We start from the raw sequence: 15,961 nt of genomic DNA on the forward strand, positions 1-15,961 counted from the left end.
AAGGTCACGAAAGACAAGGAGAGACTGAGGAACTGTCACAGATTGGAAGAGACTAAGGAGGCATTGCAACTAAATGTCATGTGAGATCCTTGGCTGGATCTTGGAACATAAAAGGAACATTAGTGGAAAACTGATGAAAGCTGAATAAAGTCTGTAATTTAGCTCATAGTGTCCTGTGAATGTCTCAGTTTGACAATTATACCATGGCTATGTTAGAGGTGAACACTGGAGAAAGTTAGGTGAAGGGTAAGTGTGAATGCTCCGTACTACTTTTGCAACTTCTTTGTAGTCTAAAATTATTGCAAATTTAAATGTTAAAAGCAAAACAAAATCCTCTTACAGGATTTGGGCAGCAGAAATGTATTCCAGGTGGTAAACAGAACAGCTCTTCCCTCTGAGCCCATTCTCAATAGTCTTTTGTTGAAAACCCTACTGCTGAAAAGATGGTGGCAAAGCTGGGGAAGACCCAGACAGAGAGACCCCAAGGAAACATGGTCTGAGGATGGCACCTGTTTTGCACCTGCTCCTCCCATCTCCCCCCTCAACTACTGGGCAGGTGCCACCACAGCTTGCGCTCCCCTGGCCTCAGGAATGGCTGTGCTTGTTTGGGGACCTACTGCTGCAGGACACCAGCACAAAGCAGGCTCAGACCACCCTGAGTGCTATCGGGTTGATTACTGGACCAAACCAGCCGAAAGAATAATAGAATTTGGCTTTATTATCATTTTTTAAAAATTAATTTACTTTTAATTGACAAAATTGTATATATTTATAGTATACAATGTAATGTTTTGATACATGTATACACTGTGGAATGAGTAAATGAAGCCAATTAACATATCTATCACCTGACATATTTTTGAGTTGTGAGAACATTTAAAATCTACTCTCTTGACAATTTTCAAGTATACAATACACTGTTATTAACTATAGTTACCACGCTGTACTCCAGAACTTATTCCTCCTGTCTACCTGAAACTACGTACCTTTGACCAACATCTCCCCATCCCCAGCTGGCACTCTGCTCCCAGTCTCTGGTAACCACCATTCTACTCTCTGCTTCTACAAGTTTGACAGTTTTAGATTCTATATATAAGTGAGATCATGTGGTATTTTTTCTTTCTCTGCCTGGTTTATTTTACTTAATATAATGTCCTCCAGGTTCATTCATGTGGTTGCAAATAACAGGATTTCCTTCTTTTTAAAGCTGTGTAGTATTCCATTGTGTATATATGCCACATTTTCTTTATCCTTGGTCCTTTTGAAAACGAATGTTGGACATTCAACAAGCCAGCAAGGGAGCATCAGTGAAAATTTGTAAGGAGACAAGAATTGTGCTTTATAGGAATACGTGTTTTTAGCCAAATGGCTAAAATCTGAATAGATGGTTGACTCTGTTCATTAGTGATTTTATATAAAGCAGAACCCAATGATGTTTTTATCCAATGAGATTATATAGATAATATCTTGTTATCATAAACCCTAAACTAGTAGGCTCTGAGTTAACAAGATATTTCCTATTATTCTGTCATAAAAGCACAGAACAAAATAAAAAAAAAAAAAGGACAGAACATACGTCACAAGTAACTTCACTGGTTAACCCTGGAAATGTAACGAGCTGGGTATGAATTCAACACTATTTCCCAGGATAAGGTGACCAGTTAAATTAAAATCTTACAGGCATTATTATTTCTTATAGAACAGATTTTCTCCTCCCATTTTTAAAAACAAATCACAAGGGAGCCCTAGGGCATCTCAGTGATCTGCCAATATCTACTTGTGACTTTCTGTCAAATCTAAGACTCTAAACTTAGGCACTAAAGTATTTTAAAGATGTTTGTGATACATATTTGCCTTTTAAAAAAAGATACAGAGCCTTGCTATGTTGCCCAGGCTGGTCTCAAATTGCTGAGCTCAAACGATCCTCCTACCTCTGTCTCCCAAGGAGCTGGGACTACAGGTGTGCACCACTATGTCCACCTCCTATATTTGACTTTTTAAAAACAACTCTTGGTCTCAATTGTAGTGTATCTCAAATATTTGGAATGCTGTAATGCTATATGCTATACAAAATTAAGGTAAGTTCAAGATAAGAAAATTTAGGGCAAGGAAAATCCTTCCCAATAGTCTGTGTAAATGCCAAGGGCAGTCACTTCTGAGGAAATGATTTCACCTTCTTACTATATTCTCCTGCCCTAGCTCTCTTCTTGCAGTCAGTCCTAAACACTCAGATTGTACTGTATATTTCCACATGCTCCTTACTTTTGAACAAAGCCCACTGATAAGAATGGCTGCAATACATCTTTTGCAACAATAATGAAATTTCAGAAGAAAAAAATCTGAATGTCTGAGTATAAAAAAAAAGTCTGTTTTGAAATGTGTTTTCATAAGGGGGTTTCAACCTGAGCCAAGGGCAGAGCTGGAAATAGAGAACTGTGAATAGATAAGAAGAGGCTCATTTAAACCTTATATAGACAAATGAGATTGGATTATAATGTGACCACTGCAAGCAAAACAAAAGTCTACATGCTAAGCCACTTCCATCCTGGGAGCGCAAAACACCTCTCGAGAATGTCTGTCCTGTGAATGAACTCAGTGCACAGGTGAGAGACTCCTATGCTGCTTCTCCCAGCTTAGTCTCCAACTTACCTTCATGTCTCTAATCCAGGACTGAGCCTGTTCCAAATTATCTTCATTGACTTCGGCAAGTTGTTCCCGCCAAGCAACTGCTTGACCATCAAACTTCACAAAATTAAACTTACTTTTATATTTCAGCTGTTCCTACAAGAGACAACGACAACTTAACCATAAAACCACTCACATGTAAAAAAGGGTTAGGGTAGGTCACAGTTTGGTATATTTTAACCACAATGATCTCTATTTTCAGTTTAAGAAGCAAAAAATTATATTCAATAGAGAATATCTTATCTAGTATAAAGGACATTTGAATAAAATTTATCCAGTTTGTGTGTTAAGACGTTTACAAATGTATATATGATTATATGAATATATATTATATGTGCCACATATATGTAAAAGTTTATATATATAATGTGATATTAAATAGTGATTTTAATACTAACATTAAGGATATACCAAATAAGCACACCAAATACAATATGCTTGAAGAAAACAAATCTAAAACATCATCATCATTTCAGTCATTATCTTTTAGGTAAAGCCATTATTCAGTTACAACTTTATTCACTTGTTCATATTTCTCCTGTAGAGCTTTGTTAAGTTAAAAAGTGCATTTTGTATTTCTCAAACACTCCCGGCTATTATTTCTGTGATTAATGCTTAATATCAGTACTACGAACTGACAGCAGTACTGTGATGCCATTTGACGGGCATGGACACTAGGAGTTAGGGCACTTGGGCAACCTGCTTCAGTTCACACAGCTCAGAGGCAGCAGAGGCAGAATAAGAACTGGAAGCTTCTAAACACCAGCCTGCACCCCTCCCATGCACCGGGGTACACAGCATCCTTAATAAACATTTGCAGTTAAAAGTGCTAAGATGAGGAGTATCTGGAAGACAATGGAAGTGTGTGTATACCACAGATTTCAGGACAGAGAAAATCTGAAACAATGAACACAGCAACTCCCTTAAGCAACTCATGTGTGACAGAAAGAATCCATCAGAGATAGGGTCTATTTGCAAAGGAGAACTGATGATTCTTTAACTAGCAAAAGGGAGTATTTCTCTGAATTTGGCTTTCTTAGGAATTTTTTAGTGCAACAAGCCCCTCTCCACTGCTCATAATCATCACAGATGATACTTTGTGGAGACCCATTTATGACACACAAAACCCCAGATGCATGAACCCACAGTTCCATCTAACCTGTATGAACTGAACGATCTTGTCCTTCACCAAGTCCAGTTTGCTCTTCATTGAGTGAGACGTGTCAATGAGAATGTAGATGCAATCATTACGCAATTTTCCAAAGAGGCTTTGACTCCCATCCTGTAGCCATTTAATCCTAGGCAGGAAGTAGGTTGAAAGTGAATGGTGAGAGCCTGCAGGCAACAAGAGAATCTTCCCAAGAACTTAACAATCTGCAGAGGACAGAGCTGCGCTGTGCTGTTTATACCCAATCTTCTGTGAGTGGATCACTCGCTTCAAGGTTTTTCTGCAGAAAATCCTACATTTGGGCTGTAGGATGCACTACCCACCATCAAGCCAAGTAAAACAAAACTAAGAAAATCAATGTGACAGAAAAATAAATCCAATGTGGGTGCCAAAGTCAAAAATACATTACTTCTAGTCATCTGATATTTTGAGGACCTCAGCTATGACTTCAGACTATTTGTTCTTCTAATCTGGCTGACTGCAGTCAAGCTAGTAAAGCCAGCACATTCCTGAAGCTTCAGTGAAACTTATGCACAGCATCAAGCAGCCCCAGAGCTCTGTAATAACCAAGGCCCAGGTGGCTGTATGAGAAGGACTGCTTCTGCGGTCCATGATCAGGTTCCCATCACAGGATGTAAATACGTGAAATTCATAGCCACAGGCAAAGCCTGTCGGGTGGAGGTAAGGAAAGAGTATGGAAAAAATATTTGAATTGAGTTCAGAGTTCAGCAAAGCCTAAGAAACTAAAATTTGAATGGCAAAATATTGAAAGGACATTACTGCACAGGAGAAAGGGAGAGAGAACATTCTCCAGAGATCTGCAGAAGGGTATCCTTGAAACTTTGGCTAAGTAATGATCAAGGCATGCATGTGAAGAAACTACTGAAGCCAAAGAAGAAACCACCAGAGGAGCAGGCGGATCAACCCCTCAGAGCTCACACACGGCTAGGAGCAGTTTGTCTACCAGCCAGAGTGGGAAAACCTCCTTAATACATGGGCCACCAAGCAATATTGCCTTAATAGTAGGATCAAATTAGCCCTGGACTAAAAGCTACCCTGGATCTATTCTAACATAATTGAAAAGCAACTCCTAGAGAGATCAAACTGGTTTAAAGTAACTTAACTGCATCAAAAACATATATAAAAATACAGTGAAATCTAGTACCTGACAACGTAAAGTTAAAATGTCTGGTATCCAATAAAAAATTACCAGGTATACAAAGAAGCAAGAAAATATGATCCATAACCATAAGAAAAATTGATCAACAGAAACAGATCCCAAAATAATACAGATGATAGAATTAGCCGAAAAGGATGTTACACAGCTATTACAAATATAATCCATATGGTCAAAAAGGTAGAGTATAAACAGAACGAGGAGAGAAATGGAAGATATTTAAATAGACTCAAATAAAACTTGTAGAGAGATACAATATATGAAATTTAAAATATACTGCATGGTATTAATAGTAAATTAGACATTAGGAGAAGAAAAGATTAGGGAATAAAAGACAAAGCAAAGGAAACAATTCAAAGTTAAACTCAGAGAGAAAAAAGACAAAAGCACTTTCATCAGAGAGAACTAGTGGCCCGTGGAACAATATCAAGGAGTCTAACATATGTGTAATCAAAGTAGAAGAAGGAGAAGAGAGGGGGAGGCAGAAAAAATACTTGAAAAAATATGACCAAAATGTTTTAATTTTTATTGAAACAATGCACCTACAGATCCAAGAAGCTCAAAGAATCCAAGAAGAAGAAAAATAAAACTACACCCAGGCATATCACAATAAAATTGATAAAATCTAGAGATAAATAGAAAAATTTTAAAAGCATCAAAGACATTATGTGTGGAGGAAAAAACAAAAATATGACAGGAGCCTTCTCGTAAATCATGCAAGCCAGGAGACAGTGGAGAAGGATTTTCAAAGTACTGAAAGATAGAACTGTAAAACCAGAGTTCTATGCTTAGCAAACACATCATTCAAAAATAAAGGTAAATTAAAGAGTTTTTCAGACTGAAACAGCGCATTCATCACCAATAGACCTGCACTACCAGAAATATGAATGAAACTTCTTCAGGTGAAAAAAAATGATGTCAAACGGAAATGTGGATCCATATAAAGGAGTAAAAAGCAACAGAAATATCACATATGTGGTGAAATATAAAACAAATCTATCCTAGTTTTTAAACTAGTTACAAGACAATTGACTGTTTAGAATGTATAGTGTAATGCATGTGTAGAAGTAAAGTGTACAATAATAGAAAGGACGGAAGTGGGAGTGAAAGTTGGAAGATTCCTATAATATACATGAAGGGATATAATATTATTTGTAGGGTGACTGCTAAGATGCATATCGTAAATCCTAAATAGTCACATACACACATCAAAACAGAACAAAGAGGTAGAGCTAATAAGACAATAGTGGAGATAAAATGTAATAATAAAAAATACTCAAACAAAAGAAGGTAAAAAGTGAGTAAAAAGAGAACAGAAAACAAATAGCAAAAGTTTTGATTTAAATCCTATCAAATCAATAATCACATTAAACGTAAATGATCTTAACACTCCAATAAAAAGGCAAAGATTGTTAGGTTGGATTAATAAAACAATATATATTTCATTATATCATATATAATTATATGTCTTGTATCTGTAAGAAATCCATTTAAATATAGGATGCAGACAAGTAAAGATGATAGAAAAAAAAAATTTAAAAAAATGTAGGGTGGCTAAACTGCTATCAAAGTAAATTTCAGAACAAGGAATATTACCAGAGATATAAAAGGGGCATTTCCTAATTACAAAGCAATTGGTTCATCAAGAGAATACAACAATCTTAAATGTACATGCAACTATTAATAGAGCCTCAAAATACATGGAGAAAAAAAAGAACTGAAATGAAAATTGAAGACTATAGTTGGAGATTTCAACACTCTTTTCTCAGTAATTTATGGAACAACTAGAGAAAATCAGTAATAATATGAAAGACTTGAACGACACTATCAGCCAATTTGAGCTAATTGATGCCTGTAGTATACTCCACCCAACAAAACCATGTTTTTTGCCAAAATCTGTACTACAAAACAGGTCCCAATAAATTTATAAGAATTGAATCACACACTATTTCTCTGTTCACAGTGAAATTAAAACAGAAATCAGTAACAAAAGCTATCAGGAAAATCCACAAATATTTGGGAAGCAAACAACACATTTCTTTTTATTTTATTTTTTTTATTTTTTGTGACAGAGACTCGCACTGTCACCCGCGCCGGAGTGCAGTAGTGTGATCTGCAAGCTCCGCCTCCTGGGTTCAAGCAATTCTCCTGCCTCAGCCTCCCAAGTAGCTGGGATTACAGGTGCCCACCACCATGCCCAGCTAATTTTTGTATTTTTGGTAGAGCCAGGGTTTCACTATGTTGGCCAGGCTGGTCTCGAACTCCTGACCTCCTGATCCAGTCCCCTCGGCCTTCCAAAGTGCTGGGATTACAGGCGTGAGTCACTGCACCCAGCCTAAACAATACATTTCTAAATAACCCTTTAGTCAAAGAAGAAATGATGGAGAAAATTAGAAAATATTCTGGCGATTGAAAATGAAATACAATATATCAAAATCTGTGAGAGGCAGCTAAAGAGTACAGAGGAAAGGTATAACACAGTGGGCAATACACGTGTGGCCTAGAAAAGAATGTGAGTATGAAACAGAAGCATTCCTCAGCCTCCTACAGCAATATGTGACCAGTGTGATAGCTACACGTTGGCTTGCTGTTTTCGATAAACTGCACTGGCATCAAGGCAGCTGGGATCTGAATCCAAACAACCCCCTTTTTTTTTGAACAAGGCTATCAGCAAACCATCAGATGGCAACCTTGACTTAACAATGTTTGTTGGCACTTTCTCTCAGTTGAGCTTTTACTGGTGTATATACACCATGGAGTACTACTAAACCATACCGAAGAACAAAATTCTGTCATTCGCAGCAGCACGGATGAGCCTACAGGACACTATGTTAAGCAAATTAAGTCAGGCACAGAAAGATAAATGCCACATGTTCTCATTCATATGTGGGAGCTGAAAGTATCTGAGCGTACGGAGGTAGTGAGTAGAACTGTATTAGAGGCTGGGAAAGGTAGAGAGAGAGGATAGTGAGGTTGGTTAGCGAATACCAAAGTTTAGCTAGACAGGAGGAACAAGCTCTGGTATTCTGCAGCTGTGGAGGGTCAATATGGTCAGCTACAATTTAGTGCATATTTTTTTAAAAAGCTAAATGAGAGAATTTTGAATGTTCATAACACAGAGAAATGATGTATGTTTGAGGTGATGGACGCATGAGTTACCCTGATTTATCTTTGTACATTGTATACACACACCTAAATATCACTCTGTATCACATAAATAGGTACAATCATTTTTTGCCAACTAAAAATAAAAGGGAGGAAAAAAGATCAAGCAGGTGAGAATTTCCAGAGCGAGGAGACCACTTGTATCTTCCTGCAAATAACACCAACCTCCTTCGGATCCGGGCCAGGGCTGTGTGGATTCTGTCACTGTACCACCTGCACTTCTCTTTGGTAATGTTCACGTGGACCAAGCTCCCGTCCTTCCAGGGAGCATGCACAAACCTGCTGCAATATTTTGCATGGACTGTCTTCTTGTTGGTCTCCTAAGGAGAGGACAAAGGACAGAGGCCACTCAGAAACTGTCCAAAGAGAAGAGCCTCCAGATGGCACCTCCAGCTCTGTCGTATTCAAATGGCTCTTAGCACTCACTCTACCATCAGTCATTCCTTTGTTAGTTCAACCAAATATGTTCCGCTGCCCGCTTCCTATGGAGCCCTGCACTAGGTGCCATGAACATGGGCAAGAAAGATACATGCGATCACACGTGTGCCCCAGAAAAGCTAACGATTCCAGCGTAGAGACACCCCCCACCGACACACACACAACACACACACACACACACGTGCAGAGAGAGAGAGAGAGAGAGAGCGCAATGCGGAGAATTAGATACTCAGTCCCTAGCACTGGGCTGAGACAGTAAGGACCTGGCAAGTCCTGGTAAAGAAGAGAGAGCGACAGAGCTCACAGTGGACTAGACGGCCAGGGAGACCATTCTGGAGGAAGCGGGACTGAGACTCTCACGAATCCTCTTCTCCTACCAAGAACCCCATTGCACATCTAGCGCCCTCCACCGGGACAGACGGAGCGAGCCCTCCTCAGTCGGCCTCTATCACTCGGCCCACGGGTGCTCACCCAGTGCTCCTCCGCTGGGAGACCTTCTAGACACCAGGAATACAAACACACACAACGACCAAACCCCTGCCTTCTCGGAGCTCACAGTGCAGGAGGGGAGCCCAGTAATAAGCAAATCACGACACACCAGGTCAGAGGATGACACGCAGAGTAAGGCAAGGAGGAAGAGCAGAGAGCAGAGAAAGAGGGGAGAGACGGGAAAAGTTAGAACCTCGCAGGGAAAGCCTCCCAGAGATAGTGAACCAGGAGAGAAGGCCTGGAGGAACGGAGTGTGGTCATGGGGAGGCCAGGAGGAGGTCAGAGGACACAGCAAGAGCAAAGGCCCGAGCTGGGAATCCGCCCGGCATGCTTGTCAAATTTTAGGAAGGCCAATATTGCCAAAGGAAAGGGATAGAGGGAAGAGAGAGTGAGAGAAGCCGGGACACACGAAGAGGAGGGCCAGGAGCAGGTCCTGTAAAGCCTGACAGCTGACAGTCGGAAATGAGCTGGCTTTTGCTCTGAGTGAAAAAGGACTCCTCCCAGGGCTTTCATGAGAGCAGCAACACGCCTGATTTATGGTTTCACAGCTTTACAGCGGTTAAAGCTTTACAGCGGAAAAGCAGACTGGACGGCCAAGAACCAAGGGCAAAAGCAAAGAGCCAGAAGGTCACGGAGTTGCATGGCCCCGGGCAGCCAAGGTCATGGTAAGAAGTGGTCAGATCCTGAATGACAGGCACGTTCTGAAAACAGAACAGACAGTGTTCACCGAGAGATCAGACGTGCGCATGCGAGAAAAGAGAGGAGTCAGGCACAACCCTGAGGTTTTCAGGCCGGGACCTGAAAGGGTGGAGTTGCAATCAATTGATAGGAGGAAGGTTGTGGAAGAGCAGCTCTGAATGGGAAAGATCAAGATTTAGCATCTGATGTCTCAGGTTCAAGGTGCCTATTAGATATCCAAACAGCACGGCAGTGGTCGGGAGATCAGGGAAGGCCACAGGACTGGAGGGGTACATTGTGAAGTCGCCAGCCCGCATGCACAGGGGATTAAAAGCCATGGGACTGGAGGAGACCACCTGGGAAATGAGTGTAGACAGAGAAGCGATCAGAGCACTGCACCTCAACGTCCTCCGGCATCAACAGGTTAAGGACGTAGAGAAGTCACAAAGAAGACTGAGAAAGGAACAGCCAGTGAGGTGGAAGGATAACCAGCAGTGTGTATTCTGGAGAAAAAAAAAATTCAAGAAGTGACCAACTAGATCAACTTACTAACAGGTCAAGCAAAAAAGAGACTGAGAATGGACCCCTGGATTTAGCAATTCGGGATCTCTGCAATTTGGGATCTCTGCAAAACATGTGTTTTGGTGGAGAGGTGGAAGTTGGCAGGCGGGCGGGGGGGTGCGGGTTCTGCCTGATAGAAGCAGGTCCCAGGAGCATGGGAGGAGAATTGAAGAAGCAGAGGAAGGAAATGTATGCAACTCGACTGAGGAATTGGATTCTAAAAGAAGTGGAGGCATGAGGCACAGCCAGAGGTACACATGGGATCAGAAAACTTTTTAAGATGGGAGAAATGGCAGAATGTGTGCGTGCTGATGCGAATGATCTGGAAACGGGGGCGATAGGAGGCTGTGATGCAGAAAGGGAGAATGAATAAAATGAGTGGAGAGAGAGTCATGTACCCGTGCAGGGAGTAGCCTTAGACAGGACAAGGACAATTCGGCCTGGGAGAAATACAGGTAGATGGCAGACACGGGGGGCTGAGATGTGGAGGCAGAAGCTCATGACATTCCTGTTGATGTTCACGGCAGGGGAAGCCGGCTCACCTGCGGAGAGTGAGTGTAGTGAGTGTGGAGCGGAAGGTGCTGGGTGTTTCAGGAGAGGGCAGCCAGCGAGGGACTGAGCGGACTGCTGGGCAGCACAAAAGATCCACTGACATTAGTGGGCGTGAATTCACAGTGAAACCAGGCACTGCATCATGGCTGTTTTTCTCCAGCTTCTACCAGTACAGTTAACTGCACAGAGATCAGCCAGAAAAGGCGGAAAGTTGGATTTAGCCAGAGTTAAATCTGGGGTTTTGCCAGATGAATGCAATAGTTTAAGGGGAAATTGGTTGAGGATCATGGGAGGATAGAGAGGACAGAGAGGAGGTGGTAGAAATAGTAACTCCTATATCCTGGTGGAGGAGACAGATGGGTGGGACTAGACAGAGGGGTGGGAATAGACAGATGGGTGGGACTAGATAGATGGGTGGGAATAGACAGATGGGTGGGAATAGACAGATGGGTGGGACTAGATAGATGGGTGGGACTAGATAGATGGGTGGGAATAGACAGATGGGTGGGACTAGATAGATGGGTGGGACTAGACAGATGGGTGGGAATAGACAGATGAGTGGGACTAGACAGATGGGTGGGACTAGACAGACGGGTGGGACTAGACAGACGGGTGGGACTAGACAGATGGGTGGGACTAGACAGATGGGTGGGACTAGACAGACGGGTGGGAATAGACAGATGGGTGGGAATAGCGCAAGAGAATAAACAACCTACAGATGACTGGTCAGACAGGGGGTCATTTGGAACTGAGGATGTGGGTTATTATTACACAGTTATTTATAATGACAAGGCCAAGGGCATGCCTAAGGCAGGAGTGGTAGAGATGGAGTTGGGGAGGAAGTCATCGGGGAAGAGAAGGTCAAAGAAATGAGAGGCTGGGGTATTGGAAAGGTCCTCCATACAGGACTGAAGTCACTATGAACTAAAGCAGGTGTTGGAGCCAATGAAAGCAAGACAGAAGCCCGGTAATCTTGAGGGCTGACGAGGGTGAGCTCAGTAAGTGACAGCTACAAGAGATGATTTCAGTGACACAGTGTGAAGAGGAGCAAGGAGGCCACCAGCCACCCCGGGGCCACAGGTCCAAAGGGAACGGGAGAGAAACCAGCTCCCACTCCAGAGGGCTGCAGGGAAGGCCTCTCAGGGAGAAGCCCCGATAAGCATCCAGTGGGAAAGTTTCAGAGGCCTGGAGGCCATCAGAGGTTTGCTGATGATGTGCCCAGAGGGTGTGGTGGAGGGATTTTAGGAGTCAGAGAGGGGTGGAGTGGGGTCAGAAAAGGGACGTTCAGAGCCCCATGGCAATGAGAATTCCTGAGTCCAGTGGTGACTGGTGAGAACAAGTGGACTGAGTCAACTGCTGGGCAGCACAAAATATCCACTGACATTAGCGGGCAGGAATTTACAGTGAAACCAGGCATTGCACTGTGGCTGTTTTCCTCCAGTTTCTGCCAGTACAGTTAACTGCATGGAGATCAGCCAGAAAAGGCAGAAAGAGGTTGGAGGACATGACGAGGTCCGTCCTATGCTCCCAAGGCAGGCGGGGGTGGCACCACACCTCTGCTGCCCTGCAAGGACGGAAAGGAAAAGGTGTCCTGTCTCTCGTGCTCACCACGTCCCCATCACGGGGCATTTCCTGCGCGTGCCTCACGTGCAGCCCAGTGGAAAACCGCCAGACCACACACCACAGAGAGGCAGGTTCTGTGTCAGGCACAGCGTGGCAGAACGGGAAAAGCGCGGTGTGAAAGCCCGGGGGACCCGAGTTCAAACCCTGCCTCCGTTGGCCACAAGATCAATCTCAAGCGAGTTACCTAACCTCTCGCGGCTCCCGCGACTGTTCTCTCCTGTGTAAAATGAGAGCACAAATGTTTACCTTCTATATGAAGCACAAAAGCACTCCATAAATGCTCAGTTCTGATTCGCAGTGTTTGTAGTGCAGAAACAAGGAAAGGCAACACCTATGGGGCATCTCCTATGTGCCAGGCACTGTGCTCAGACATGCATTTGTAAATGTGCACTTTACCCATTTCACGAATAGGAAGCGTGACGCTCAAAGAAGTCACATGATTTGTTCAACGTCTCATCGTCACTAACTAGTAGAAGCAGCACTGATACCTAGAACTTCTCCTTCCATATCCAGTGTGCCTTCCGCCACATCACATGGACTGGTACCTAGCAGGGGCTCCATAAATATTTGTTTGAAAAATAGACGAAAAGACAAGAATGGGTCTTTGAACATCAGGCCTGGTTTTGTGCACAAGCTCAAGCAACCAAGCATGCAGTGTGGTTTCAGGGATGCCCGAAATATCAAGTTCTCAGGCTTGGCCTGAAATTCCCTTATTAGAAATGCTTGCTTGTGTCCTCCTCCCAATTGTTCATGTCTTTGAATTGCTACATAACAAGGCCTTTTCAGCCATCCATGCCTGTGTTAATGAGTTTTCCTGGGTCTGTTACTATAAACCAGTTTTTATTGTTAAATAAAACTTGCCCAGTGGGAGTCGGGGGAACCCTAAATAATTTACCTATTTCACAGCCTTATTTTCTGCCTACTTTACACACGTCACAATTTTAGGTGTGAATCCAGTTGCAGTATGTAGTCCCAAAGACTAAAAATAAAACTGTTCCTTTCTCATCAGTATTTGTAAAAATAATAATAATAAACAGGTAAATTGACAATTCTCAATCTTTACCATAATATACTTGACTAGCACAAAAAAATGAGGTAAAATTCCCTCTTGTAAGCCAAATTATTCAAAGTGGTCCTGTAAAATTTCATTTAAAATTGACAAGAGTTAGGAGGTGATCAGTATTAGAGCTAGCTTGAATATACTGCATTGTCATCAGTTTGCAGTAAGCTATGTTCAAATTGATGGGGATTAATATTTTGAAATAACCAGGGTCTAATGTATTTATTTTATTTTATTTTGAGACAAAGTCTCCCTCTGCCGCCCAGGCTGGAGTGCAATGGCGCAATCTCGGCTCACTGCAACCTCTGACTCCTGGGTTCAAGCGATTCTCTTGCCTCAGCCTCCCAAGTAGCTGGGATTACAGGCACGCGCCACCATGCCTGGCTAATTTTTGTATTTTTAGTAGAGACGGGGTTTCACCATGTTGGCCAGACTGGTCACAAACTCCTGACCTCACGTGATCTGCCCGCCTTGGCCTCCCAAAGTGCTGGGATTCTAGACGTAAGCCACCGCGCCTGGCCTATTTTTAAAATGAAAATTTAGTTATGTATGATTTGCTGAACATCACTGAATAATGTCTACAGAACCAGAAAACTGTGCTGGGGGAGGAAACCCACAAATGAGATTTTCCCTGCACCGTGGCAATTACCCTGCATCCTAGGGTAAGCCAGGAAACAAGCTGCGTCAACTCCGCATTTTTCTAATTCAGTTTTTATATTTTCCTCCGTGCAGTTTGTCATAAATGCACAGCAGCGAAGGGGAAGAACACAACGTGGTGTGGCTCCCACAGCCCCGAAGGACAGTGCCCTTTCCATGAAGGGCATGTGGGGCTCAGTGGCTGGTCAGCCTAATAACAAGTGGCAACAGGACTGGAGTTCCACCTCCACTGGAGTTCCAGCATCTCAGTAATGACCTTGACATTGAATCAGAGCCTTCGAGAATACATGAGGTGACACTGTATTTGAGGGGGGCCTTGATTTTCTTTCCCAGGTGTCTCCTCTGGGCTGCGGTCACCCGCCGGTCACCTGCCTGTCCGCCCTGGGCTTGCATTTTAGGTTCACTTCACAGCGTGTACCTGGGACCTTGTCACCTCCTGAAAGAGCCTTCCTTTGGTTTTGCAAATCTGCCATGTTCATTTTATTCTCATTTCTGTTTCCTATTGGGACACTTCTTAGTCTTTCCACGCTCCTAAACCTTTGATACCTCATCTTCTGGCTCCTGTTCTACACCTCTCTGCTTTTCAAGGTGTGGCCCCTGGACCAGCAGCGCTAAAATCTCCTGGGGATTGTTATGGATGCAAATTCTTGAGCCCCATTTCGGACCTACGGACTCATACACATGATGCTGGAGTTTAGGCAGCACTGCTGTCCAGCACTGTCCTTCACTGGGAGCTGGAGTCGGGCACTAGGAGAAGCTGTATTCCTACAAAACCCACAATGGAACTGCAGCTTTCAAAGTTTTTCATGGCTATAGCCCTTTGGAGAATCTGATTCCGTATTTGCTGGGATTGCACTGTATGCTGGCTGACAGTCACTGGAAAAATGAGGGAAAACACAAGAGGACCACAGACACTCTTGCTGCACTCACCAGCAATTTCTCTTTTCCATTCAATACGGGGGAACAAAGGGCTTCTCTATTTGCATAATGTTGAATAATTCTGAGACTCATAATGCCTCATTTCTCCAAACCCAGCCCCTGGCTTATCTACAACTCACTGATGTCTAGAACTCATTCCCAGCCTTGATCTCCACTCCCAGAGCTGCCCTTTGGAGAAGGGTGAGGAGGGAAACAGAGGACTCCCCTTCCTCACAGAAACTCAAGCTGGTTTCTCTCCCTGCTGCCCCTTCCCCGCCTTCTGACCTGAGGGAGGCCTCACCCACCCAGGGCTTGAGGGGAGGCCACAGCCCCTCCCTGGAGCGCACTTCACCTACCGCACTGGTCTGCACGGACTCATCCTCCGGTCTGGCTTTTATATCCACGACTCCATCAGCGTGGCGGAAAGAGCAGTCGGCAAGGACGTCGTACAAGGATAGCTTCTGGGCCTTCAAGCCATATTTCTGCAGCCACGTCTTAGAGTCCCAGGTGTCTTCTGGATGCGATGCAATCTCAACAGAGGTTGTTTCTGACTCTGTAGAATCACAGCTCGTCAGCCATTCGTCCGGCATGAGCCATTCACCCTACATCCCCAACTTAATATTGACCAACGTGGAACGTGTTCTTTATTGGACCACAGAACCCATGTTTCATTTCAGAAAACAGCTTTCCAAAGCAGGACTGGCAAAGAATTATTAGGCTTTTGATGACAAAAACCGCAATTACTTTTGCAACAACCTAATAATTCAAAAGACTGCAAAGCAGGGTTATT

General features: G+C 43.3%; 1 protein-coding gene across 3 annotated transcripts in view; it reads right to left on the reverse strand.

Annotated features, from left to right (window-relative positions):
* Positions 1-15,961, reverse strand: part of LOC105490064 (von Willebrand factor A domain containing 3B) — a 248,703-nt gene that overhangs the window by 131,073 nt on the left and 101,669 nt on the right. For all 3 annotated transcript variants that reach the window (XR_011612122.1, XM_071077305.1, XM_071077304.1), the window contains exons 9-12: positions 15,528-15,724; positions 8,361-8,515; positions 3,845-3,983; positions 2,650-2,781 (exon numbers count right to left, since the gene is read on the reverse strand). Coding sequence is in view for 2 of the 3 variants with exons in the window: in XM_071077305.1 (XP_070933406.1) it covers positions 2,650-2,781; positions 3,845-3,983; positions 8,361-8,515; positions 15,528-15,724 (623 nt within the window). In the remaining variant the exon portion in view is untranslated. The remainder of the gene's footprint in view (positions 1-2,649; positions 2,782-3,844; positions 3,984-8,360; positions 8,516-15,527; positions 15,725-15,961) is intronic.

This window comes from Macaca nemestrina, chromosome 13, assembly GCF_043159975.1.
Source record: "Macaca nemestrina isolate mMacNem1 chromosome 13, mMacNem.hap1, whole genome shotgun sequence".
In the NCBI taxonomy this organism is placed as follows: Eukaryota; Metazoa; Chordata; class Mammalia; order Primates; family Cercopithecidae; genus Macaca; species Macaca nemestrina.